Source organism: Lampris incognitus, chromosome 7 (genome assembly GCF_029633865.1).
Source record: "Lampris incognitus isolate fLamInc1 chromosome 7, fLamInc1.hap2, whole genome shotgun sequence".
NCBI classification, from domain to species: Eukaryota; Metazoa; Chordata; class Actinopteri; order Lampriformes; family Lampridae; genus Lampris; species Lampris incognitus.
Genome location: NC_079217.1, coordinates 25489596 through 25516415, shown reverse-complemented (window position 1 = coordinate 25516415; position 26820 = coordinate 25489596). Strand labels below are relative to the sequence as shown.

The 26820-nt window shown below is 43.3% G+C and overlaps 1 protein-coding gene across 1 annotated transcript; it reads right to left on the bottom strand.

Moving 5' to 3' along the window:
* Window positions 1–15040: 15040 nt before the first annotated feature.
* pde9ac (phosphodiesterase 9ac) lies at window positions 15041–26580 on the bottom strand. The gene is made up of 18 exons (XM_056283574.1): window positions 26512–26580; window positions 23690–23760; window positions 23340–23417; window positions 22972–23015; window positions 21514–21568; window positions 21141–21211; window positions 20891–20978; window positions 20683–20764; window positions 20502–20576; window positions 18762–18848; window positions 18298–18402; window positions 18023–18105; window positions 17250–17406; window positions 16906–17019; window positions 16267–16371; window positions 15906–16034; window positions 15635–15730; window positions 15041–15091 (listed from the first exon to the last, which is right to left on the bottom strand). Exons 1-18 carry the CDS (start codon window positions 26578–26580, stop codon window positions 15041–15043), a joined length of 1560 nt encoding a protein of 519 aa, XP_056139549.1.
* Window positions 26581–26820: the final 240 nt, after the last annotated feature.

Sequence of the window (26820 nt, the reverse complement as noted above, 5' to 3'; positions counted from 1 at the left end):
ACATGCAATGTTTACCATGCGCACAGAGCTGGTAGATGCCGTGAGCATGGGTGCGTTTTCGTATTTTGTCGAGTAATTAGATGCTGCTTTGGCGTTACGCACAGCCACCACACCGGCGGGAGAGTGGCCTCCAGATGGTCGTATGTCACCACTTGAAGAGGCATTGTTCAAAGAAAAAGCAGAGTATAATAACAGGCAAGGAATCATTTAACTCCTGTCTTTCCAAGAGAGGCACATGCACCAAAGCCTCACAGATGGTTTTCTGTCCCATAAGGTTTTTTCTTACCGCACAGAGTTTTGTGGAAATTCCCACAAAGAGAGAGAGATAGAGAGAGAGAGAGAGAGAGAGAGAGAGAGAGAGAGAGAGAGAGAGAGAGATATGGAGAAAAAAGGGTTATCTTGAATTGTAAAAATAAACAAACATGTTTGGGCTCATAGCTCGGAGCATTAAACCCCACGGTGAGAATCTTTCCTGGCAGAGACCCAGTAGCAGATGAAAGGCAATCCCACTTTAAACACAGATGCAGGAACATATCATTTATCTTTCCCCATTATGGGAGGTCAAAGCTATATTGATCTAATAGCCGAGGTGGAGCTCCCTCATCTTTCTAGCCCAGGTATAAATATACAAAAACTTTTGTCACGGGCTTCTATGTATTTAATGTAATTACTGAACCGAGGGCGCCGATCTGCTCAATGTTGACGTGCATCTAAACATCTGGTGAACCTTTCTTCGCCCCTATGTTCTGTCACGGTTATTTATGACCATCAGCTAACAACAACCTTGATAGAAATTCGAACTGACAATGCTGTGTGTGTGTGTGTGGGGGGGGGTGAGGGGGGGGGGTGAACAACTATAAGCCATGATTTTGGCTCCTCACCCTGCTATTTGCTGTAGGGTGCCTGATTCACTGTTAGCAGTGCTGTTGGAAAAGGGCACCGGCTCAGCAAGGAGCCTTCACAGCAACATTTTCCCTATCAGATGGTGTTGGTTAAAGTCTTGGGACCGAGTAAGTACATAACTTGGAAAACATCTGTCAGGATACAGGAAATATCCACTCAGTATTTGATTAATCAAACTCCTGGAATGGCGACTCTGAATGGTATTACCCGGTTGGCCGGGTCCAAGCAGCAGTTACCGTGAGTCCTTACTGGGAGGCTTTTCACGAGGTCGGTGGGGGTCATGGATTGGAAGGACATGTCATTCATAGTTTCTCCCATGGCATGTGTTTAAACGTACTCGTTCTTCAAACGGCCGTTATGATATCGTTAAAAAATTACATCATGCCACGTTTTCAATTGTTTCAGCCGCAAAAGTTGCAAGACATAATTTTGCATTGTTTGAAAAAACATCACTATGCTAAAGGGGGTAAAAGACCCACGAGGAGGATCGAATTCTCGCCAAAGGTGTGACAGGGGTTTTATGTAAATTCGCTCGAGTGTCCCAAATGTTTCCAATTTGCTCTTTTTGTGATTTTGCCATCCCAAGCGAGAGAAACACATGGAGTCTCGGGATAGAGCGGTGGCTCATTTGCAACCTAAGCCAGGCTGTGGTTTCAGTCTGTACTTAAAGTTTCTTCTGTAGGCATGTATATGTAGGACTCAGACATGTGGTTATACTGCAGGGCCTGCTGAAAATGAGAGCTCCTACTACTCATGGATGATGATTATTCAAAGCTATGCCAGTCTCTACATGTTTCACTCTTTTCCTTTAATTTTCTCTATATCTCACACTATACTGTATAATGTTACACTGTGTTTTGTTGATGTTTTATCTGCGACACAATCTCTAACGCCATTAATCACTTATGTAATGTCGTCACTGATGTAGTTCCAAAGTAACGTCTTCACATTACCAAACAAATCAAATCAGATTATGCTTTAGTGACGCCATTTGGCCTCAACTCAATGTTTCATATATACACTCACCGGCCACTTTATTAGGCACACCTATCCAACTGCTCGTTAACGCAAATTTCTAATCAGCCAATCACATGGCAGCAACTCAATGCATTTAGGCATGTAGACATGGTCAAGACGATCTGCTGCAGTTCAAACCGAGCATCAGAATGGGGAAGAAAGGTGATTTAAGTGACTTTGAACGTGGCATGGTTGTTGGTGCCAGACGGGCTGGTCTGAGTATTTCAGAAACTGCTGATCTACTGGGATTTTCACGCACAACCATCTCTAGGGTTTACAGAGAATGGTCCGAAAAAGAGACAATATCCAGTGAGCGGCAGTTCTGTGGGCGAAAATGCCTTGTTGATGCCAGAGGTCAGAGGAGAATGGCCAGACTGGTTCGAGCTGATAGAAAGGCAACAGTAACTCAAATAACCACTCATTACAACAACCGAAGTATGCAGAAGAGCATCTCTGAACGCACAACACGTCGAACCTTGAGGCAGATGGGCTACAGCAGCAGAAGACCACACCGGGTGCCACTCCTGTCAGCTAAGAACAGGAAACTGAGGCTACAATTCGCACAGGCTCACCAAAATTGGACAATAGAAGATTGGAAAAACGTTGCCTGGTCTGATGAGTCTCGATTTCTGCTGCGACATTCGGATGGTAGGGTCAGAATTTGGGGTCAACAACATGAAAGCATGGATCCATGCTGCCTTGTATCAACGGTTCAGGCTGGTGGTGGTGGTGTAATGGTGTGGGGGATATTTTCTTGGCACACTTTGGGCCCCTTAGTACCAATTGAGCATCGTGTCAACGCCACAGCCTACCTGAGTACTGTTGCTGAACATGTCCATCCCTTTATGACCACAGTGTTCCCATCTTCTGATGGCTACTTCCAGCAGGATACCGTGCCATGTCATAAAGCTCGAATCATCTCAGACTGGTTTCTTGAACATGACAATGAGTTCACTGTACTCAAATGGCCTCCACAGTCACCAGATCTCAATCCAATAGAGCACCTTTGGGATGTGGTGGACCGGGAGATTTGCATCATGGATGTGCAGCCGACAAATCTGCAGCAACTGCGTGATGCTATCATGTCAATATGGACCAAACTCTCTGAGGAATGTTTCCAGTACCTTGTTGAATCTATGCCACGAAGGATTAAGGCAGTTCTGAAGGCAAAAGGGGGTCCAACCCGGTACTAGCAAGCTGTACCTAATAAAGTGGCCAGTGAGTGTATAGTCTAATATATATATGTGTATGTTACATATATTAATGTGTGGACTCCTTTAGTGAGATAGACTTGTGAGGCGGCATGGGTCAGGAGGTAGAGCGGGTCATCTAGTACTTGGGAAGATCACTGGTTCGATCCCTGGCTCCTCCAGAGAGCGTGTCAAAGTGTCCTTGAGCAAGGCACTGAACCCCTAACTGCTCCTGATGAGCAGGTTGGCACCTTGCGTGGCAGCCTCCACCATTAGTGTGTGAATGTGTGCGTGAATGGGTGAATGTGAGACATACACTGTAAAGCTCTGTGAGTGGTGGGTAGACTAGAAAAGCGCTATATAAATACAGTCCATTTACCATTTTCCTGTAATGAATTACTTCACATGAGGGATGAAATGTTTGGATTGGATTATCCTAATGACCAGCCTGGGCCTGCATCTCTTGCCCATGTACTGATCAGTCTGTTGTCTCTGACATACTGACAGTTGCCACTTGTCTGTGAGTTTGTGTGTGGTGTGGGTAGATTGTGGAACTGAGTTGCCCTTTTGGGATAAATAAAGTTGTCTGAATCTGAATCTGCTATGTGGACATTAACGTCTCTGAGTGGCTGGTTCAAGTTAAAAACATATTTGCAATATCTTTTTTTTCAGAACAGAAACCCAGTAATATGGACCCAGTTTTAAGATTAATGATGAACCTGAATTAACCCATTTCCCGGATGAACTTCATTGAACATGAGAATACTATTGCTTTACTTTTTAAAATTGCTGCAGGATAAATAAGCTAAACAAACAGCTAATATCGGTCCAGGATAACTTCTGTCCAGCTAGGCTCAGCTTTAAACAGCCCTTGCCTGCAAGCCAATTGGTCAGTCTCTATTCCTATGTCAAAAGCAAAGCATATTTAGATAAAAAGCGGCAGACTAATGAACTTGTGAGTTGTGACTGTGAATCTAACAATAATTTTGTCTTCTTGAAATCCAGTGCTAGGACATTATTGAACATTTAGCATGTTGGACATATTTTTGTCATGCAGGGTGTCTCCTCACCTGTTGCCCAATGACGGCCGGGGTAGGCTCTAGCATCCCCACGACCCTGAGAGCAGGATAAGCAGTTTGGATAATAGATGGATGGATGGATGGATGGAATGTAATCTTTGTGGTAGAGGATGTCTTAAAAACAACATTAGATATTCCAACCAAGCTTCAGCAACAACTGAGTGTTATCTTAGTCTCATAAATTGTGATAGATAGTTCAACTCTTTCAAAAAAAAAAAGAAGTAACCTAGGCATCACTTTATAAGTGATTTGTGACATTATATTGAAGTTGATTGTCTGATTTTAATGATAATACTGGAAAAACACAGATTAAGTGCTTGTTGGATTAACGTGAGCATGAAAAATATTGGCGGCATGGTGGCACAGTGGTTAGCGTGGTTGCCTCACAGAAAGAAGGTCCTGGGTGTGAGCCCTGGGGTAGTCCAACCTTGGTGGGTCGTCCCGGGTCATCCTCTGTGTGGAGTTTGCATATTCTCCCCGTGTCTGCATAGGTTTCCTCCGGGGGCTCCGGTTTCCTCCCACAGTCCAAAGACATGAAAGTCAGGTGAATTGGCCATACTAAAATTGTCCCTAGGTATGAATGTGTGTGTGTGTGTGTGTGTGTGTGTGTGTGTGTGTGTGTGTGTGTGTGTGTGTGTGTGTGTGTGTGTGTGTGTGTGTGTGTGTCCCCTCCCTGTGATGGCCTGGCGGCCTGTCCTGGGTGTCTCCCCGCCTGCTGCCCAATGACTGCTGGAATAGGCTCAGCATCCCCACAACCCTTAGAGCAGGTTAAGTGGTTCAGATAATGGATGGATGGATGGATGAAAAATAATGTTATGTGGTCAGAGAGACACGGTCTGTCATGCACGTGCGTCGAACCAAAACAAAGATGCGACAAGGTTCAGACCCCCCCCCCCCGTTTCTGCCAACCCCCAATTGTATCCAGCCAATTACCCCACTCTTCCGAGCCATCCTGGTCACTGCTCTTCCCCCTCTGCCGATCTGGGGAGGGCTGCAGACTACCACATACCTCCTCCTATACATGTGGCGTCACCAGCCGCTTCTTTCACATGACAGTGAGGAGTATCGCCAGGGGGACGTAGCACGTGGGAGGATCACGCTATTCCCCCCAGTTCCCCCTCCCCCCTGAACAGGCGCCCCGACTGACCAGAGGAGGCGCTAGTGCAGCGATCAGGACACATACCCACATCCGGCTTCCCACCCGCAGACACGGCCAATTATGTCTATAGGGACGCCCAACCAAGCCAGAGGTAACATGGGCATTCGAACCAGCGATTCCTGTGTTGGTAGGCAACGGAATAGACCGCTACGCCACCCAGATGCCCGGTTCAGACATAAAAACACATTGAAAACATTTAAGAAACCCAAGATTTGGTTAATACAAAAAGAAAATTCTACTAATCCCTTTTTAGAGGCTTTGAATAAACGCTCCTTGATACAACTATTAACTGTGAAGCACTAATAGATGGAGGTTCATTAGGCACAAGGGTTCCTCATTGCCCCGATGTAGGAAAACAACAAACTGGTAGCTGCATATTGAATTTATTTTCCTTTTTCAGGGGCAGTGTACAAAAAAAAGAACATTGATCTCGAGAGAGATAGAGATAGAGAGAGAGAGAGAGAGAGAGAGAGAGAGAGAGAGAGAGAGAGAGAGAGAGAGAACATATGCTTCGTATTGGATTGAGCTAATAGCTATTTTCCATTTGTGGTCCCTGAGCAAGTAAACATAAAAAGAAAAATTAAAGGAAAGCCTCTTATGAGATATTGATGTGGGACGCAGAGGCCTGGTGCAGAAGCAATCCTGTCATCCATACACTATTATATATTAACAGTTCTGGGCTACCGCGTTTCGTTTGTCCCATTTCTTTCTTTAGAGAAGTGGCATGTTTGAAGCAGAAGCTGCTCCTGTCAACAAAGGTTGAGCTGTGATTTCATAAATTGAACTAATTAAATCCAGGATTGGGTCCGTGTGCCGAAGACTGCGCAACAGCCAGAAATGTTCCCAAATGGACATTTATGGGGGGATTGGAGTACGATGTCAAAAAGAGGTTTATACCACCATTATGAAAATAGAGATTCCTGTAAGTCATTATGCCGTCACCCTGCCCTCGCTGAGACGACTGGACCAAGTCCAGCCAGTTGCAGGCCGTACGCCCATGTGCTGTTGGGCCTGCTGCACCGCACTAACAGGCTCGCTATTCATCTAGATAAGAGGCCGGTGTAATTGCCGTGTGAACTGACAGTCGCGGCACGGGCGCTGATGTCCTGCCAGCACACCATCAAGATGCCTGTTCCAGATTATCGTGCTGTAAACAAACCGGCCGGGGCCTCTTCCTCAGCAAACACCCGGGCCTCCTTCACGGACTGTAGTCCCCATCTCCGATTACCAGCCGCCAGACACTTGGACGTATCCCCCCCTCTGAAATACCAGCGGACCGAACGCGGCTGGGACAAGGCAGTCGGACGAACTGTCGCAAAAGTAGAAACCCCGACCGATCGCGACGGAGAGAGCGCTGAGACGAGTGTAGAAAAGGACGAGTGCTAAATCACAGGGACTGCTTCAGGATGTTGTTTTAACCATGGTCTGGTTGTGCTCTCGCTGAGACTAATTTATGACCCTGTCTTTAAGCATGCATTTTATAAGGAGTATTCATTTAACTGCTTTGCTTAAGGATAACAGCAAACCAGTAAAATGTCAGTTTTTCAATGGTTTTGCTGGTAGAAGAGGGAAACCGCTGGAACGGTTTTGGTTTTATAACTTGAGCTAAATCTGGACCAGATATGCAAGTTATCTTTTTTTGCAAAACACTTGCTTTTATTCAAGGATCATGTCAAATGTTGGCATAAAATGGAACGGAGCAAAATGTGTAGCGGTACTTCATAGCGTCAATCCATTATACAACGAGGGCAAAGTTGTGGAAGAACAAATGGATTTTGAAGTCGTTTTTGTTCTGTTCCTCCGCCTCTGGCATCTGCCTCAAATCAATGTGATCCTGTCTTCTATTTACCTCTCCAAAAGAGACGGGCATGACCCTACCCTAACCTCGCTCCACACACACACGCACACGCACACAGAGCATGATCACTGCTACATGAGCCCCGAGAGAAACTAAAAATAAAGGTTTGAGAAGTGAAACAGAAAATAATCCAGCAGCTCACCACCTTACATAACAGCAGCCAAAATCTAAAAAAAAAAAGAAGAAGAAGGGAAACTGGAGCAGACGGGTGTAGATACCACCATGCTCTTTGACAATGCCTATCATCAGGAGGTAAGTAACTCTTTTCTTAACCCGGGGTTAGCCTGCATGAGGGAACCGATAAAACCAGGGATACTACACGGGGACTATGCTGGTATGCAGGAAATGGATACCTTAAGTCGAGAGTTAGCCTCCATGTGCACAGCTCATTGGAAGTAAGATTGTTCAATATTTACTTCAAAAAAATGTTGCCTTTTGACAGCTCAACCCCCACGACCCCAGAATGAAATGCACAGAGGATTTATGTAAGAGCAAGTCGCCAAATAAACTGGCCCCATGTGTATCAAGCGAATACGTCAGAGGTTCATTATCTTCATCATCTTTGTTTCAATGCCATAGTCAAATTAAAAACAAAAACAAACGAAGCCAGGGATATTATTCGAGCGAGACATAACAAAATGGTTTCAGTACGTTTCATTGTTCTTCTAGCAGCTCGTTTGTAACTGTGGGGAGCCGCCTGGGTCTCCCCGAGGGGAATCGTATTCGCCTGTCAGCATCCTGAGACGACGAGTTAAAGGCCTGTTTCATCAGGATGCAGTGCAGGTGGCTGCCCTCCCACAGGCCTCAGTCTCAGTGTGTGAGGTCTTCCTGGCTTGTAAAAAGTGTAACTATTAAAACCAAAATTCACGAGTCAATCATCAACCATGACAGAGATGAAGAACCTGCAGAGAGGAAGTTGATCTTTTTAATATGGCGTCGGGTTGCTCAGAGGCAGACGCACGTTGTGAAGAAGGTAAATCGTCAATTTTTTTTTTACTAATTGAACTTTCACAACCATAAAAAAAAATCAAATATGGAAACAATTTGTCTCAATTAGGCTCTGAAATATGCTATTTGATAGGGGTTTCTGTTTCTTCTGACAAGGAACAGATGCCAAACCCTCTGTGAATAGTACACGTGGCCATCGAAACTCTAGTTAATGGTCACACCCATATTTGTACGTATATGAAACTGGTCGTTGGTTTCAGTCATTATGCAACTGTATTGTTTGTAAGGGTGGGGATTCCTGTTTAGACTGAAGAGGTCACTTAGATGAGTGATGAAACGTATCTGTCAGTAAACGTTGTGTCCAGATGAACTGATTCAACCTTCTTTGATTTTCTTACCTGGATTACTGAGCATGCATCAAGACATTCTGTCACTGTCCTTAGTCCAGAACCGCAGGACTAGTTTTCTAGGGTGATTTTTATTTTGTAGCTTGGGACTTTTTGCTATTCTCTTCTTAATAAAGGAAAGGCTGTCTTAGCTGTCTCGTCCTTTTGCCTTTGCTCTCACGGATCAACGGGCAGACGAGGAGCTGGACATTCTTGGGAACGTGGGAGTCCGGGGAATTTAACATACATAATGATTTAACTGCCTCCCTTATAAACTCTCCTTTGTCTGGCTGTGTCTGCTCACATGAAAAAGGTCTGAGTTATCTCTTGTCTGGTCAGCACTGAAAAGGTTGGCAGTGACTCATGATTCAAGCCTAGTCTACAGCCCCTGACCTAGACTGTGCCCTAATCTGCAGTCTGACCGAAGATAAATAGAGGATTACGTGTGTTTATTGTGACACGTGTGAAAATCCCATGCCAATTTAAAATTCATTCAAACCACAGCTGTGTGCACTAGCTAGCACACAGAAATGCACGGTCACTGAAAATAAGGCTAATGTTTTTACGATGGCTTGTAGGTGCACATTTCATTCTATCCCGTATCCCATATGCCAGATCCCATATTTTAGGTTGTATATTGCAACGTCGTTTCCCCTGAAATCAAAGGAGACCATGGATCATCCAGGGCTTCCAGCTGCAAGATGTCTCTTTGGAATGCCTGCTGACAGATTAGAGAGAGGCAAGGCTTCATCCGAGACACACACACACACACACACACACACACAGTTGCACACATAGATACCGACACACACTGACACACATGCCCACAGAAAAATACACGCCTTTTAACTTCAGCCTAATGATATGAACAAGAGTAAGAGAGGAAGGGAGAGAAATAAAATAGGGAGGACTGGAGGAAGTAGAGATTTAATAAGAATTTACTTAGTTATAGCTGCAATGCTGAGATCAAATTGGAAACGGTCTCCGTTTTGTGCACGGTAAAGAGTGCATCTGCCTCTTATACCATCCTGAAGTTTCCAAGCTTCCTTACTGGATGGCTCATAGTCGGGGCCTCTACTGTTTTGCATGAAGCAGTATCTATTTACAGACCTTGTTAACAAAACAAGTCGGCCCGGGTAAGTCTGGGCAGTCAGTCTTTGCATAGGACAGGCCTGTCAGGTATAATAACACTGTAGACACAACAGACAGTGGATATGCTTCTTACTTACTCTTTGCCACTGTGCAAACAGATTTGAGATTTGATCTGTTCTGACTAACATTCCTCCGTACGCATCTCACACACTTTCTGCCCGATAAGCTGTGATAAAAGCTGCAGAGAAAGGCTTAACTCAGGCTCAAATTACCTTTGGGTGTTTCCAAACAAACACGAGTGCACTGATTTGTATAAAGCCACACTTGCACCAGTAGGGAACAGTGATATTACGGCAAGTGACGTGAAGGTTTGCTTCAAAACATGGATTTCCCCCCAAGTCTTTACCCTGATTATGTACAAGCTGTCTTTTTTTTAGTACATTTTGATGCAAAGCCACCGTATCCTCCTTTGCACGCTAATGTCCAATTATTAAAGAAGAAATTAAAACCTTGGTTTTGACCACACACCTCAAGGTGTCTTTGTAGTGCTCGTCTCCACATCAGCAGATCGGTCTTCTGAGGCATTGCGGCTGTTGAACGAGACACGACACCCAGCCTTAAGGCAACGAGGATGACTGGGAAATGGCTTTTATTAGTTTCCAGTTACTTTTAATAAGTGGTGTGTTCACGAAAACAACCTTAGGCAGCTACAGAGTGAAAAGCTAGCTATGGATAGATGTTTCTATTAATACGATGTGATTATTTGTTGGGGGGGGGGGGGAGGAAAAACAGAAACGTGAATAGGTGACAAGAAATCTGATAACATCCACAGGGGAACTGAAATAACACCAGGAGACACCCGGCTTGTCAGTAGTTTGATCAGTCATGTTTCGGTAAGAGGCCTCAGTTTGCTTTCACACTGGGGGGGGGGGGGTAAACCGAAACAGCAGAAGACGTGTGAGAAACCATGGCATGTCCTTTTGTTTTTGTGTACACAACCATGCAGCCACATTTTTCAAACGTAGTGAATGTAACGCACTTTGTCTCACCCATCAAGCTCTTTAATGTGCCATGCAAACAACGATCTTCTGATAGCAGGGCTTTTATTAGCGGGCGTGCAGCAGTTTTCTTCCTCGATAAGAGAACACGTTTTCTAGTCTGAGCGTTCCTCCAGGTTAATGTAAATACTGTGCCTGACCCTTAAAGGGCAGGGCTGATGAACGGCAATATAAAAAAAAGCAATACAAATGTATTCCAAGATTTTTATATGGTCTTCCAAAACATATATGTCAAACATATGGCAATATTTTTTCTAAGTCTCATATTGTGAAATGGGCCACATTTGTAGTAAGGAATTTATATTGGCACAGCAGTACATATATGGGACTTAACATACAGAATATTGGAATAAAGTCAGATTCTTATATGAATTTGGTAATGATTTGTGAAAAGCAGAAACAACATAATCCTTTTCATATGGGCCACCCCACTGGGTCTGCATACAGTTTTCTGTGGTCATATTGCCTTGTGGTCGTCCAATCAAAACTAGGGAGATTTGTGATACAGAGATAGAAGAACAAAACATGGACATCGGATTGCACAACATTTTTATGCAACACAACAATAAGATACTGATTTTATCAAAGTCAGAACAGACATCCTATTGGCGGCTACGATCCTGCAGCATACACAGTATAGAGCACAACAACAGCTTGGACTCATCACTAGCAACTCATCAGACCACTACCATAAAACATTGTGACACCGACACTTCCAATTGTTATATTTACTGAGACTTATCAAATGAAGCTGAAGACTATAGTAGAGCAACTTAAGCAAGAAAAAAATATTCCTTCTTTCTTGAGCTGAGAAGGCCCAATTTTTTGTGCACTCCAAAAAACATAAAAACGTAAACAAAAGAAAACAGAAGGTGCTATATCAGTCTTTGGATATCTTTGTGATATGTGCGGTGCATTTTTTTTGTTGTTTTTTTTGTTTTTAAATTTTTACCCCCATCACAATTGACATGATCCCATAAGAGCTATGGCGGTGGTACTGTAAGTAGTCTAATCATGTGTTAGTAGCTGCCAACAGGTAAGACAGTCGTCACTTTGGCGTATAGCAAACAGGATGCCAATAGAAACACTGCACAGTAAATCTTCTTCGAAAAAAACCCCTTGTACACTATACGGGCTGAGAGGAGATCCTAAAAGAAAGTGAGGCGGGGTGCAAGCGAACTTAAGTGGAACATTCGGTATAAATAGTTGTATTCCAACACATGCTTTGTGTATTATAGTCCTGAAATGCAAAATATAGCTGTAAAATGATCCTGACTGATCACCAAGCCTAACCATGTGGCCACTACTATTTTGTAAAATATCTGCACATTACAGTACAATAGGTTTCTTGTTACAAACACAAACCTTTTCACACAAACTCAAGACAGGCATACATTTGGCTTGTCAAGAAAATAATTTTTTCAATATTTCCATCTAAAGGCCCTTTGGGTAGATCTGATATGCTGCTATTGTCTTGACTTGTGAGCCCCTCTGAACACACATACTTTCCACTGGCAATGGGTTATTAATTACCTGGCTGTTAATTAGGCTGCAAGGTTAGGGTTTTTTTTTTTTTTTTTGCTGACAAGTAATCAGCTGTTTTGTTACGTATGATCTGACGCAACAAGAAAGAGAGCAAGAAGTGTGAAAAAAAATTAACAAGTCAGTTATTTTAAATAAAATAAAAGTTGAATACAAAAAGAGCACAGTTTGTATCATACATACGCTTCTTGTTCATAGTGATAAAACATGTGAATAAGAGATAAGAACCACTGGGCTTCAGTGGTATACAAAGGCACTGGCTATGGTGTGTTAAGGTCTCCTTTGTATGCATTACTACCACGTCACTATGTACAACGCTCACATCCGACAGCACACACGGCATTATAAGACAAAACGAAAATTGGGAATCGATCCAAGTCCATGGGACATTTCAGGATCAATGTATTTAAATAGATATGATAATAATTTGTTGACTTTCTCAATGTTCAGATCTGGTAATATCAGTGTCAGAGCATGCTATCAAATGCCCCAGTCCAATTAAGAGACCTATCTTGCCAAAGCTCTGCAGAAAACAGCCATGATGTTAACACTTTTTCAGATGAAAAACTTTTCATCCTGAAAGGAAATGTCTAACTCTTTTACACAAGGCCTTGTTAGGCGGTTAAAGAATGGTTTACCTAGATCTAACTTGTTTTTCATCTGCAAGTCAAGCTGCTGAAGCCATGTGTGAAATTGCTTAAATGCTGCTGTTGGGTAAAAGAAAAGAAGGCTATCCAGTTTTGGCGCATAACATTTCATGACTCGTCATTCAAAGTTTAGCATCCGTTGGTTCAAGTTAGTCATCTGCACTGAATTATTCCATGACCTGAGGGTGCATCGAGCCTATTCAAAAAGCCCGTTGGATAATTGAAAAAATGCAAAGTCAGTAATCTGAAAACAAGTTTGTTATCCTCCGTGTTTGCTTTCAGGATAAAGGCTTCTCGCTGTGGCATGATGAGAGAAAATGAATTCAAACACTTCATACATGCTGACAGGTCACCGGGTCGCTCTGTGTCACATCCAGTGCAAAGGTCTAACTCAAAGTTCAGGACAGCTCGCCCTGCAGACTAAGTTTAGTTCAGTATGTAGCCGAGTCGTCTCTTTTCTCGTCCTCCTGCTCCATCTATTACAGTCTGGGGTGCAGTGCAGATTGGCCTCAGCCCGGCCCCACTCAAACTGGCACTTAATTTATTCTTTTTTTGAATTGAATCAAAAATTGGGACCCCTACAATGAAAGAAAAGGTTGGGTTAGGCAGGAAAAGACGGGAGGAAAGTTCACGAGGAAACAAACAAGTCAAATGAGGAAGAGCAGTTGTGTAGCTAGCAGCTACACCATCCCTCCATCACCCGAAAGCATGTTGGCTGATAGATGTTTGTGTGAAGATCTCTCACCAGAGGGAAAGTTGATGGAAATTTTTTTTTATATAAAGAACAGAACTGAAAAGAAAGGAAAAGAATAGAAAAGAAAACTAAACTAAAGCCAAAGCCAAAGCCAAAAATGACCCCAGAGCGAGGTTGTCTTTGCATTCTGAATGAGGTTTGACTTCTCTCTCTCTCCTAATTTCATCAGTTTATTGGATAATATCAAAACTGATCCAGATGCAGCATCTTTGTACTCCGTGAAAAGGTTGAACGTCAAATGCAGCGGAAGAGAAATATCACTCTCTGAACAGATCTTTCATGCATGTCAGATCATGTCGCTGTTTGTTAACTAGAAATTGTGTTGAATGGAAATCTTCTAGAAATGTCCATCATTTTCACCACTTAGCTTTGATACAAACATAAAAAAAGTTAATGAAAGGTCCAGTAATGGGATGTAGTTGGCTGAGTGAGAATAAGCTAACCTAATAATAACGTAATACCTATACTTCTGATAATCTAGTCATTTACTAATTAGGACAAAAACCCCCCCCCCCTACTTTTGTTTCATTAGTTTTAATGAGAAAGGAAAAAAACAAACAAAACACACACACACACACACACACACAAAGTAAAGTTCATACTTCTGTTCTCTATATTTTTTTTTACCCCCCCCCCCCTTTTCTCCCTAATTGTATCCGGCCAATTACTCCACTCTTCTGAGCCGTCCTAGTCGCTGCTCCACCCCCTCTGCTGATCCGGGGAGGGCTGCAGACTACCACATGCCTCCTCCCATACATGTGGAGTCGCCAGCTGCTTCTTTTCAACCGACAGTGAGGAGTTTCGCCAGGGGGACGTAGCATATGGGAGGATCATGCTACCCCCCTACCCCCCCAGTTTCCCCTCCCCCCTAAACAGACACCCCAACCGACCAGAGGAGGCGCTTAGTGCAGCGACCAGGACACATACCCACATCTGGCTTCCCACCCGCAGACACAGCCAATTGTGTCTGTAGGGACACCCGACCAAGCTGGAGGTAACACAGGGATTCGAACCAGTGATTCCCGTGTTGGTAGGCAACGGAATAGAATGCTATGCTACCCGGATGCCCTATCTCTCTAACTTGTAATGTTCAAAATTTATTCAAAGGATTTCTCACTTTTGCAGGAGCAAACCAAAAACGACTCCCTGCCCCTCCATGTATGAGCCAGTTGAAATGGGCCCATTGGTGTCTGATTAAAATGAGCAATACCAGGTGGTGAAAATGCTGTGCATTGCTACGGGTCTGAGATTTTGTAGATAGAGCCCAATAATGAGGAGAGCTGCTGTTGGCAAGCTAGGGAGAGGCAGACGAGAGAGAATGACACTCAGGACTAGTGTTAAAGCAAAACCAAGGAGTCAGTTGCTTTTACTTACACAGTTAACCACTGCACTCACTCACTGCAGAGTTTACTTCTTCTTCCCGCCTAATGACATATTTTCAGTTTTTTTCTTCTGTGCCTCATTGAACAAAAGACAGACCTTTATGTTAGCAAGTGCTTGGATGGGTGCGGTGCGTTTGTGCATCTCTTAGGTGTGTGCATATGTGCGCGTGGACATACTGTGCATGTTGGCGTGTTAGTGTGCTTGACCCGACCCATCTCACACAAACAGAATGCAACAATTACTAAGCTTAAACCATATATATTACTTATTATTACCTCATATATTCGCCCAGATGTTTTCAGTTTTGGACAATTCTTACTTTAGAACTACATATGTGTCATTATTTTACCGAACTTGTGAAGACGCTGATACTGATACAGTGCCAAGCAAACATAACCAAAAATGACAGGAAAGAACAGAGAGAGAGAGAGAGAGAGAGAGAGAGAGAGAGAGAGAGAGAGAGAGAGAGAGAGAGAGAGAGAGAGACAGAGAGGAATAGTGGCATGATAAACATGTAGACAGACAGACAGATACAAGGATAGATAGATAGATAGATAGATAGATGGATGGATGGATGGATGGATAGACAGATAGATAGATAGATAGAGTAGGTTCTACCTCTGTCATGGCATCATCGATCTGCTTCAGCTCTTCATAGTGATCACGAGAGTCTCTCAAAGGCTGAACCATGATCTCCTCAATCTGAGGAAAAAGCTGAAAGATACCATTGTATTGGAACTACATGATTATCCAAGGGGATGTGGATACACACACACACGCACGCACGCACGCACGCACACACACACACACACACACACACACACACACACACACACACACACACACACACACACACACACACACACACACACACCACATTTGTGCCTACCTTCATGACAGTTTCAAACATTGGGATTAGGACAAACTTGATGAATCCAATCTGAGCAGTGGGTTTGGTGACTTTATCTCTGTCCATGAAGGGTGCCACGGGGAGACCCTCAGACTTCTCCCTGTCACTCTGATGGCCACAGAGGAGCACATTCAATCTTCACCAAGCCAAGCAGATCTCTTTAAAAATTGTGATATATATATAGCATATGTAGAAACATAACAAAACTGGTGTACTTAGTAGTTGATAATACTTTTCAGTAGATTGTGATGCACTTTACCAACAGGGGTTGATAAGCACATGTGGAAGACCGGCTTAAGTTTTAGGAATGAAGTGAATTTGAGGTCACTCTTGAGGTCACCTGCATAAAGTACTCTTCCAGAAGGCAGTCCACCCATGGCTCAGCCACCTCTGTGGGCCTCACCTCATTGGAAATGTCACAGCACTTGATCAAAACCATCTTAAGCTGAAAACATGTATATGGACATGCACGCACGCACGCACGCACACACACACACACACGACACAGATACCCACACAGAAACAAAGGACAAAGATGCAGACATACATACATACACAGGTGTCAGCCCAGACAGGTAAAACATCTACCCACAAGACATATACCCAGGTGCTGTAAATGATTCCACTTTCCTGGCATATATACATACACAAAAACCACAAGCACGTGCGCGCGCGCACACACACACACACACACACACACACACGCGCGCACACACACACACACACACGCACGTACAAACCAGGCAGAGGATAAAAAAAAGCCTTTTCACTATGGATTACATCAACACAAAAAACCCTGTCTCACAGCACGCATTACTGTGGCCACTTATCTAATTACACTAATACAATCCCTATGACTCATAATGGTTACAACAGATTCAGAATTAGGCCTGCTTGTATAACATGTATGCATAACAGGCAGCTGATCTGCATCAGGAGGTGATTCAGTGCCTTATTGTATGTAGTGATATATACATACACACGTGACATGCTCCTCATTGGTGAAGTCAAAGTTGTCTACTTTTTGTTTGAAGGAGTCAAGTATCTCCCCATGCCTGGCCATGTCAGTGGCCAAAATGAGTGTGATAATTGCCTGGAGGAGAAGGAGAAAAGTCCTTTTGTTTACACACATTTTGTCTTCATAATCAAGCAATGAATACACTCTGTTCCCCAAATGAATCCACATGTGCCTATCACAAGACTTTTTAAACAACACTGAGATAGCATGCACCTACCGTACACAGATTTATAAAAATCTCTGGTGCGTTGCTAAATTGCTTAACTGCAGCACTAAGGACAACTGACTATGTAAATCAGTTTTACCTGTCTAATCTGTTTGAATGCCTCCGGATCCACATTTGCAAAGATGTTGCACTCAGGCAAAGAGAGGATCTGGAAGGCCACGGCACAGTGATGGTTTTCCAGAGGAGAGATGTCGTTGTACCGCACAGCCAGCTCTGTGCGGGCATTGATCTGGTACCTGATAGGTGGACAGATGGGCCGATAGATGGATGCAAAGATGGATGGGTGGATAAATGGATGAATAAATGTAATATGATCAGGCACCCCGGCTGCTTAATTTATAGAATTATATATAGCCTGGCTGATTAAGACATACATGTCCTTTACATGAAAAACCTCACCAACCCAAAAAGGGACAAGGTAAAGCTTCAACTTCCACTGAACGAAAGCAAGAAGCATAAATGGAGTCAGCATATTTTCATGTCTGAACTCCTCCCATGAAGGACTAGTTTTACAGCTCAATAACACTGCATTGTGCCAGGAATGCCAAAACACGCTGCAGATGTAAGGGTTGTATTTTTAAACATAGTGAGCTCTATTCCTCCATTCTGTTGTCTACAATGTCCAGAACGGTACGATCTGGTACACTGTGGGAGGTTTATGTAAAATGAGGTTAGCCTCATTACAGGTAGCCCCATAATGATTCATTGTCTGGTCATTATTATTCGTGTGGGATAGTTAACAAGGTGAGAAGACAGGGTGTAACAGATGGGACAAACATAGGAGACATGTAGAGGGATTTGTTTTTGACCCTTGAAATACACCCAAACAGAGGAAGAGAGTGTGATGCTTACGTGTTGTTGTAGCCAGGGTGGTCCAGGTCGTGACACACTGCAGCTGTCATTAGAATACCCATGTCTGTCAGAGTTAACTTCTCCTGGTGAATACAGATGCACATGCATGAGTACACATCCAAACACATGCAAGCACACACATGCGTGTGTGTGTGTGCACGCACATGCACAGACACACACACACACACACACACACACACACACACACACACACACACACACACACACACACACACACACACACAGATGCACATGCACAAATGCACATATTTCACCTGTAGATTGCAGAGGTGGATCATGCCATACATCATCTGGCTGACACAAAAGCAGTGGCGGAAGTTGTGGAATGGGTTACTACGATAGTTCTCTTGAATGCCCAGCTAGGAGAGAGGAATTCTGTGATGAACTGTACAACATTCACAAATTCATATTACATATGATATGGACTATACTCATTCTTTTAGAGGGACTTTTCAAAGTATGCATTCTCAAATATGTTTAACATTGTGCACCTCAGTTAGTATCTTCTAATCAGTACAGTGACCAGTATTGATAACTTCTATCCAGCATCCCTGCCCTAATCATTAGCTGCATATCACAGAAAAAACAAGACTTGATAGACTGAACTCAAGCCTCATTTTCTGTTGCATGCAATTACTGCTTACATTAATAGAGGTAACTTGTTGTAGCTTTAGCCACACTGCTATGGCCGTTTATAATACTAATGTTATAGATTTACCAGCCAGCGTTTGAGTGTGATGGGGTTCATGTTGAATTCCTTCACCAGTCCCAAGTCGTGGTACATGTACTCAAGACAGCTCAGCATCTGCAACCACATAGGTAGAGAAAAAAGGTTAAAAATACATGAAAATAAACCATGTTTCAGATAAAGGCACTATTTGCAAAAACTGTCCTTCCTGAAACATGATATATAACTAGTAAATATCAGCAAGAGTGGAGAGTGGTAGTGCTTGAAGCAAACGGTGCTTTTCCATAGCAAAGTTGCATGGTTCTGAGCACAGAAAGAAACCACTTCATCAGGGTGGAATGGTTCCAAACCCTGCCTAATTCTGGGTTTTTGGCATCATTTGATAACAGTGCTAAAAGCAGCCAGATGGTGCCAGTGCCGAGGGCTTAATGACGTCAGTATTGGCTTTACATTAACATCACATCCAGTGATGACACATAATATGATATGGTGTTGATATCCTTCGGCCCACTATCATATCCAGCACTGATCCTACAGTGTGTAGCCTACTGAAATCGCAACAAGCAGGCGTTACAAAACATAAAAAGAAATGTGTGAATCTGTGCTGCGGTCAGTGGAGGAAATGAGTCACATGTGCTTTGCATGGCATCATTTGTTGTAGTCAGTGTGGTTTTTCTGTAGGACTTCCCAGGCCTGATTTCAGCTCCAATGCTGGAAACACAAACAATTTCCATGCACCTGACTCCTATCCAGCATGGTGCCCATGGCTTCATTATGATCTCAGCATGATAATGGATGATAACTCCCCAAATTTCTGCATTCAAAAACACAGGACAAGGGCTTTTGAGGGCCCCTGTTGCACTGCCCTGGAGAGCCAACTATGCAGTTATCAAAGCACATTGATAGCTACTGAAGGCGTATTAAGATGTCAGATATCATCAGACGTTCTGGATATCTACTGATCTTCCATTTAAATTTGCCTATTGTCTTTTTTGATTTGTAGTTGTTATTCACATGCTGAACAATAGAGGTCAGCACTCTATTGTAGTAGAAAATTATAGGTGGCCATTGTTTTAAACTTTCGGCTGCTTGATGTCATAGTCACACCTGACTCTAGTGAGGTGACCATAACTAGGATGCCATTGTGATAACCTGACAGCACTCTAGCCTAATTTGACCTATCATGAATGAATGACAGACATTTAATATCAGTATGCTGGCAGCCATACCAACATGTACCCTGACTCTATCTAATGACAGAAGCTAAGCAGTCATGGGCTTGGGTAGTACTTGGATGGGAGAGCTTCCGGGAAAACTGAGTGGTGTTGGTGGGCTAGTGGGAGGCAGTCTTCCCTCAGGTCCTAAAAAAAGAAAAAAATCCCAGTGCAGTGACGGGGACACTGTGCTGTAGGAGATGCGTCCTTCGGATGAGACATTAAACCAAGGTCCCAACTCATTGTGGTCATTAAAGATCCCATGGCACTTATCACAAAGGGTCGGGGGCCCCCCAGTGTCCTGGCAAAAATCTCAACCTGGTTCTCTATCTGGCCACCTAATCACCCCCCCATTTAATTGGCTAAGTGATTGCTCCCTCTCCACCTCAAGCTGATATGTGGTGAGGGTTCTGGCATAAAATGGCTGCCGTGCATCACCCAGGTGGGTGCTACACAATAGTGGTGGTTGAGGTGAGTTTCCCACTTCGATGTGAAGCACTTTGGGTGTTTGGATAAAGTGCTATATAAATGTAATCCAATATTATTATCAACACACCTCATTATGCTCCCAGTGCCAGACATCAAATGTCGGTTTCTTCAGTGCCTCAATGGTTTCCTGAGACAAGGTGTACTGTGGACACCAAATAAACACATTTGTCAGTATTTCAGAGCAAGCATCAACAACAAAGTCACGCTGATTTCTTTATGTAACGGTATGGGAATCTCAGTGGGCATACCTTCGGGTAACTGGGGACATCTCGTCTAGGAGTGAGTTTTTTCCCATCATCTGAGAAGTTGTATTTACAAGGACAGTTCACTCTAAAGTTGGGAGGAAAAAGAATAGTATAGTTGTAGTAATGTTTTCAGATTCAAAATGTTATTCCTGAAATGTAGCTGGTGATAACAGCTTGAAATCACTGTAGCTGACTCAAACTTTGATTTCACCTGCCACCGACTCTTGAGGTCATTTCATCCCGAAGCTTCTTCAGGTCATTTTTACACTTCTCAATCTCCACCACTTTCAAGCCCTCCACTGAAACAACATAAAACAGTTTTCAATGGACTGCAGACACTAGCCAATTTCTCACCACAAGAAGAAAGCTGCACGATCAATTTTACTTCAACTCATATCTAAAACAAGATTGGCCATGTGACCCTTTCATTTACAACAACAGAAAAGAAAGATGCCACCTACATTCCACTCTCTTCTCCAGCATGGCTAGCCTGTTGGTAACCTCTGTTTTTAACTCATTGATGCGAAATGCTCTGAAAGATGATAGCAAGTGAAGAGGAGGATAAACATTTTGTTTTCTCCTTTCCCGTTAAATGGTTAGAGGGTCGGTTAAAAGCTGAAGCGGGACAAAAATACGAGATGGAAATCGGATTGAAATCTGTTTGGCTTCTGATTTAACCTGTGTTACGGGTGTTGGTTGCGGTATGCGTGGTAATGTATGGCTCGAAAACCGGCACCATCATTGCTGAACATGCTTGAAAGGCCCTGGTGTCAGTGAGGTATGTGTGAGGGTGGGGGGAGGGCATAAACATAACACAAACAACATAGCCATTACCTGCTGAACTGCTCAGCCACCTGAGACAACACGTTTTGAAACATGTCCTCCTTCTCTGCAGAGGTAAACACACACATGATAAATCACAGTGAGTAGCAATCATACAGTGAAGTGCTTACTACTTTTATATGTTGACACAGTTACACTGATAAGCCAAAACATTATGACCACTCACAGGTGAACTGAATAACGATCATCTCCGAACAAGGGCACATGTCAAGGTCTGGGTAGATTAGATGGTAAGCAAACGATCAGTTCTCATAATCAACATGTTGGATGTAGGAGAAATGGGCAGGAGTAAAGCCCTTAGCGACTTTGACAAGGTCCAAATTGTTATGGCCAGACCACTGGGTCAGAGCATCTCTGAAACGACAAGGCTTGTGGGCTGCTCCCAGTCAGAGATGGTGAGTACCTACGGACAGTGGTCCAAGGAGGGACAAACTTCAAACTGGCGACAGGGTGCTGGGCGCCAAAGGCTCATTGATGTGTGAAGGAAACGAAGGCTTTCCCGTCTGATCTGAACTGACAGAAGGTCTACTGTGGCACAAGTCACGGAACATTTTAATGATGGCTACGAGAGGAAGGTATCACAACACACAGTGCATAGCACCCTGCTGCGTATGGGGCTGTATAGCCGCAGACCGGCCGCAGACTGCTCATGATGACCCCTGTCCACCGCCGAAAGCACCTACAATGGGCACATGAGCATTGGAACTGGACCTTGGAGCAGTGGAATAAGGTCGCTTGGTCCGATGAGTCCTGTTTTCTTTAAGATCACGTGGATGGCTGTGTAAGGGTGTGCCGTTTACCTGGGGAAGTGATAGCACCAGGATGCATTGTGGGAAGACGACAAGCTGGTGGAGGCAGTGTGATGCTCTGGGCAATGCTCTGCTGGTAAACCCTGGGTCCAGCCATTCATATGGATGTCAAATTGACACATACCACCTACCTAAACATCGTTGCAGGCCAGGTACACCCCTTCATGGCAATGGTATTCCCTGATGGCAGTGGCCTCTTTCAGCAGGATAATGTGCCCAGCCACACTGCAAAAGTTGTTTGGGAATGGTTTGAGGAACATAATGAAGTTTTCAGGGTGTTGCCCTGGCCCAGATCTCAATCCAATTGAGCATCTGTGAGATGTGCTGGACCGACAAGTCCGATTCGCGGCGGCTCCATCTCGCAACTTACAGGACTTGAAGGATCTGCTGCTAATGTTTTGGTGCCAGATACCACAGGACACCTTAGGGGTCTTGTAGAGTCCATGCCTTGGTGGGTCAGCACTGTTTTGGCAGCACATGGAGGACCAACAACATATTAGGCAGGTGGTCATAATTTTGTTTGGCTCATCAGTGTATGTCTTTCTCTGTGTACTTACGGTCTACGTTGAGGTGTATGTATGTGTGTATATGTGTTAATGAGCGCCTAGGGCAGTGAATAAGGTTGTTGTCGACACGGTACCTCCCAGTTGAGCCGTGGACAGAGGGACAATTTTGTACAAGGAGCTGTGAGGAAATAAGCAAGTATGTGCAAAAATTACTCAGTTTCCCAGTCATTCACTTTGTAATGTTTTCAGCTAGCTATACAATAGCATCCTGTTTCACGTGTTTACAACAGGCAGAGAAAACACATTGTATTCACAGAGAAAATATTCGAAGCAGGGCTGAGTTTAAGAAAGCATGAAAGTGGTGAGTTGTAATTTTCAGCAGAATAGACCATGTAGGTGAGCAAGCTGACATACTCATAAGTTATTGGTTTTTTTTTTTCAGAAAATCTATCTATATGTAAATCTATATATAGTGTCTACACCATCATTGTATTGTTGTTACTTTGGTGAGTTGGTTGGCATGGTTGGATCTATGGAAACCAAGGCACCTTCAGGGTCCACCATCATTATGGCTGTGTTCCTATTGGAAGAGAATGAGAAAGAAAAACAGGAAAATAAAAGAGGAGTAAAAGGTGGGGAGAGGGGAGGAGGAAGTGGGGGAGAGGCAGGGGGAGAATGATAAGAGGTAGCGTAGGTTAGGTTTGTCAAGATAGCAACAGGAAAACCATTTTATTTTCCAAGGACTACATTCAGGAGTGGAGAAGATAGGAAAAGGGAATAAGAAACGATACTGAGACAAATGGAGAAGGACAAAGTGTAATTATTAGTAGTTGGAGTTAAAGAAAGGCAGACCTGGGAATGTTAGAGGAGGAACACAGAAGCTCTTTGATGTCACATGGACTGCAGTGCCGACTAAAAACCACCTGAGAACGGCAGATGATATGCATATTAACAAAATTCATACCACTCAACTTTTATACAATTTGTAAAACTCAATCAGTGCAGATACAAACAAGTTGGTTGTTCGTTCATATTGATGCAGACACAAAAGGCTGGGAGAGGGAGATTTATATATGTATTGCAATGTGCATAACCTATTATGTTTAACAAAACACTATTATGTTTAACAGAACACAATAATGTAAAGTTATGCCCATCATCGTGGGCACACATTTTGAAAAAAAAAAAGTGCCCTCATTCAGCCCTGAAACTCCAACACAGTATTCTGCAACTTTACAGGCCACAAAGAAACACCTGTGCAAAAACAGATGGTGCGGTTTTGATATAAGGCCTCAGCTTTCTGACAAGACAGTGGAGACGATCACATTTCATGTGTTTGACTTTAGAGACCAAGTCATGTGGGAACATATGTGTGCAAAGGGCCATTGCTGACTGCGGCTGAAGTTCACGCAGAGACCCACGATGAAGTGATGTGAAGGAAAGAGACAGCTGGAGCACAAGAGTGCACAGAGCTGTTGGAGATAACCGCAAAATCCAAAGCCAAACTGCCATGAGCAAACTACCTACCAAGAGTCTGAGGTACAGTATATGATACAACGCCTCAGTATAAATAGTATACATAAACAGCATGTGTAGTCTGCAAAGTCGGGATGTGAGCTGATATGCCCACTGCGTCCTACAAAAATGTAGTTATGTGATCTTACATCTTGAAGCAAGCAGGTGTAGCAGACAAACGGTCAATCTCAGCCCCCAGCCTCGGGACTCTTGAACCGACATATGTCAACCCCAGCTTTCTTCTTGAGACCCTCTACATCACCAGATCAGCAAATGTCCCATTTATCTGTGCTTGTGTATGCTCGGAACGCTGTAACACTACACCTGAGGCTTAAAGCCCTCCTTATCCATTTGTCACTGGAAGTGGTCAAATGATTGCTATGCTGTCGCTGTTTGGTTGCTATGTTGTGTGCTCTAATTTTATCAATACCTACGTGGAACTTTTACATTTTATCTAGTCTGGTCAGTGGACTAAATAACTGGCCTACGACCTGCCGACAACTATGGTTGTCCATGTCTCCATGTCTAAAGCACACGTGCAAGGTCACTGCAAACCTCTCTCAATCTGGCCCAGACAGTTATAGCCAAAACAATCAATAGTTGAACTCTGACACCACACACACACACACACACACACACACACACACACACACAGACAGATATGCACACGCGCACAAATGCACGCACAAGCACACACGTGCACGCACACACACATGCATGCACATACACGCGCACGTACACACGCGAATACAAACACACATGCGCGCACGCACATACACACACACGCGCGCGCACACACACACACACACACACAACTCTCTCTCTGACAGTCCTATTGCACCATACTTGACATTAATTTATATCCAACTTAGTACTGGCTATATGATTCAGATTTATACCTAATTTATACTATATTTAGGTTATTCTAAAACATGTAATAAATGTAATATGTATTTAAATATTTCTGTTCATATTGTATGTTTCCATTACCAAAATCCAAACCTGCTTTTAGGCCAGACCATATTGTTCCTACATGAGACACTGCTATGACAATATTTTCAAATATTATATTTCAAATTAATTGTTTTTGCTTTTCATATTTCTTTACACTATCTGCTGCACACATATCCTTATATGTACGACTTTCTATTTGTGAAGAGCTATTTCCTACTTATCAGTTTTGATTTTAATGTTATCTTTCTATGGCTTATACTTTAGAAACACTCCTTCATAACTTTGTGGCATGATTCACGTTAGCAATACGAATAACCCAACGAGTCAAATTTCCTCGCACACGAAACCATCCTTGGCTCGCAAAATTGATCGATTCAGCCAATACCGGCACCATCTGAACCACTCTCATTTCCCCATCGCTACCACAACATGGCTCAGCATCGCTTCAGGAAGTTTTGCTATGAATTAACCTATTCCCACATTGTGAGTCATATTCCCAGAGACACAGGGGAGCAGTAAACAATGTGAAACGACACCTGTTAGCAGCAGGTGTTTAATTCTGCCACGCACACCTGTAAGTCCTGCTACCCTGCATCACTCTCTATTTTTAACACCACTCCAGGTGATGTTCGCCCGCTGGGAGGGCCTGCTATCTGGGTCCATCTGAATTACAAGTAATGGAATTGTTTATTCACAATATTTAGGGTTAGCCCGATCTCTAACGGACAATTTCCCCCTTTAATTCTTTTTAGCATGTGTTAACACATTATAATCTGATTAGCAAGAACACAATCTATTGAATTTAACCCATATAAAACATGATTTCACGCAGTGTTAAGTGATTTGTTTGTCAATACACTTTTCTTTTCTACCGTTTAACATGGTTCTTAGTAATTCCACAAGCAATCACATTTTCTCCCTTTTTTGATTGCCATTCTTTGTAATATAATAGCTGTGCTGGCTGCTGTTAGATGTAATCCGGTGTAGATACCTTTTGATAAAATGCAAAATTAGTTTCGGCTGGCAAATGCATATGTCAGATTTCATATATAACCATTTCCATTTCTATGAAACTGCTCAGCACCTTTGCCTATCATGTATGCAAAACTGCTGGATGTCACTTTTTTTTGTTGATAGAAATGTGAAACCTAACATGAAGGAAATCACCAAAAGTAAAATAAAAACGACCCTGTTATCAGACCCACCTTCTGAACCTTACCATCCACGTCCAGGTAAATGGTTTTGGGAGCATAGGAGGAGGAGCTGGAGCCCATGTTAACGTCCCTCTCCTCTCTTATACAGCCGGTGGGATGCTGGCACCGAGCCCTGACTGGCAAACTTGATAAACAGACGACTAGGATCTTATCCCCAGGAAACAATTTGCAAACAAAAGAGCAAGAAGAAAAGTTGACTGTTTAAATGCATGTGGTGCACAGATGGAGCTAACATGCAACAAAGCAGCATGTAAAAGGCCGACAACACAGGAAGACCAGTTGGGGAGAATAAGTTTTGGA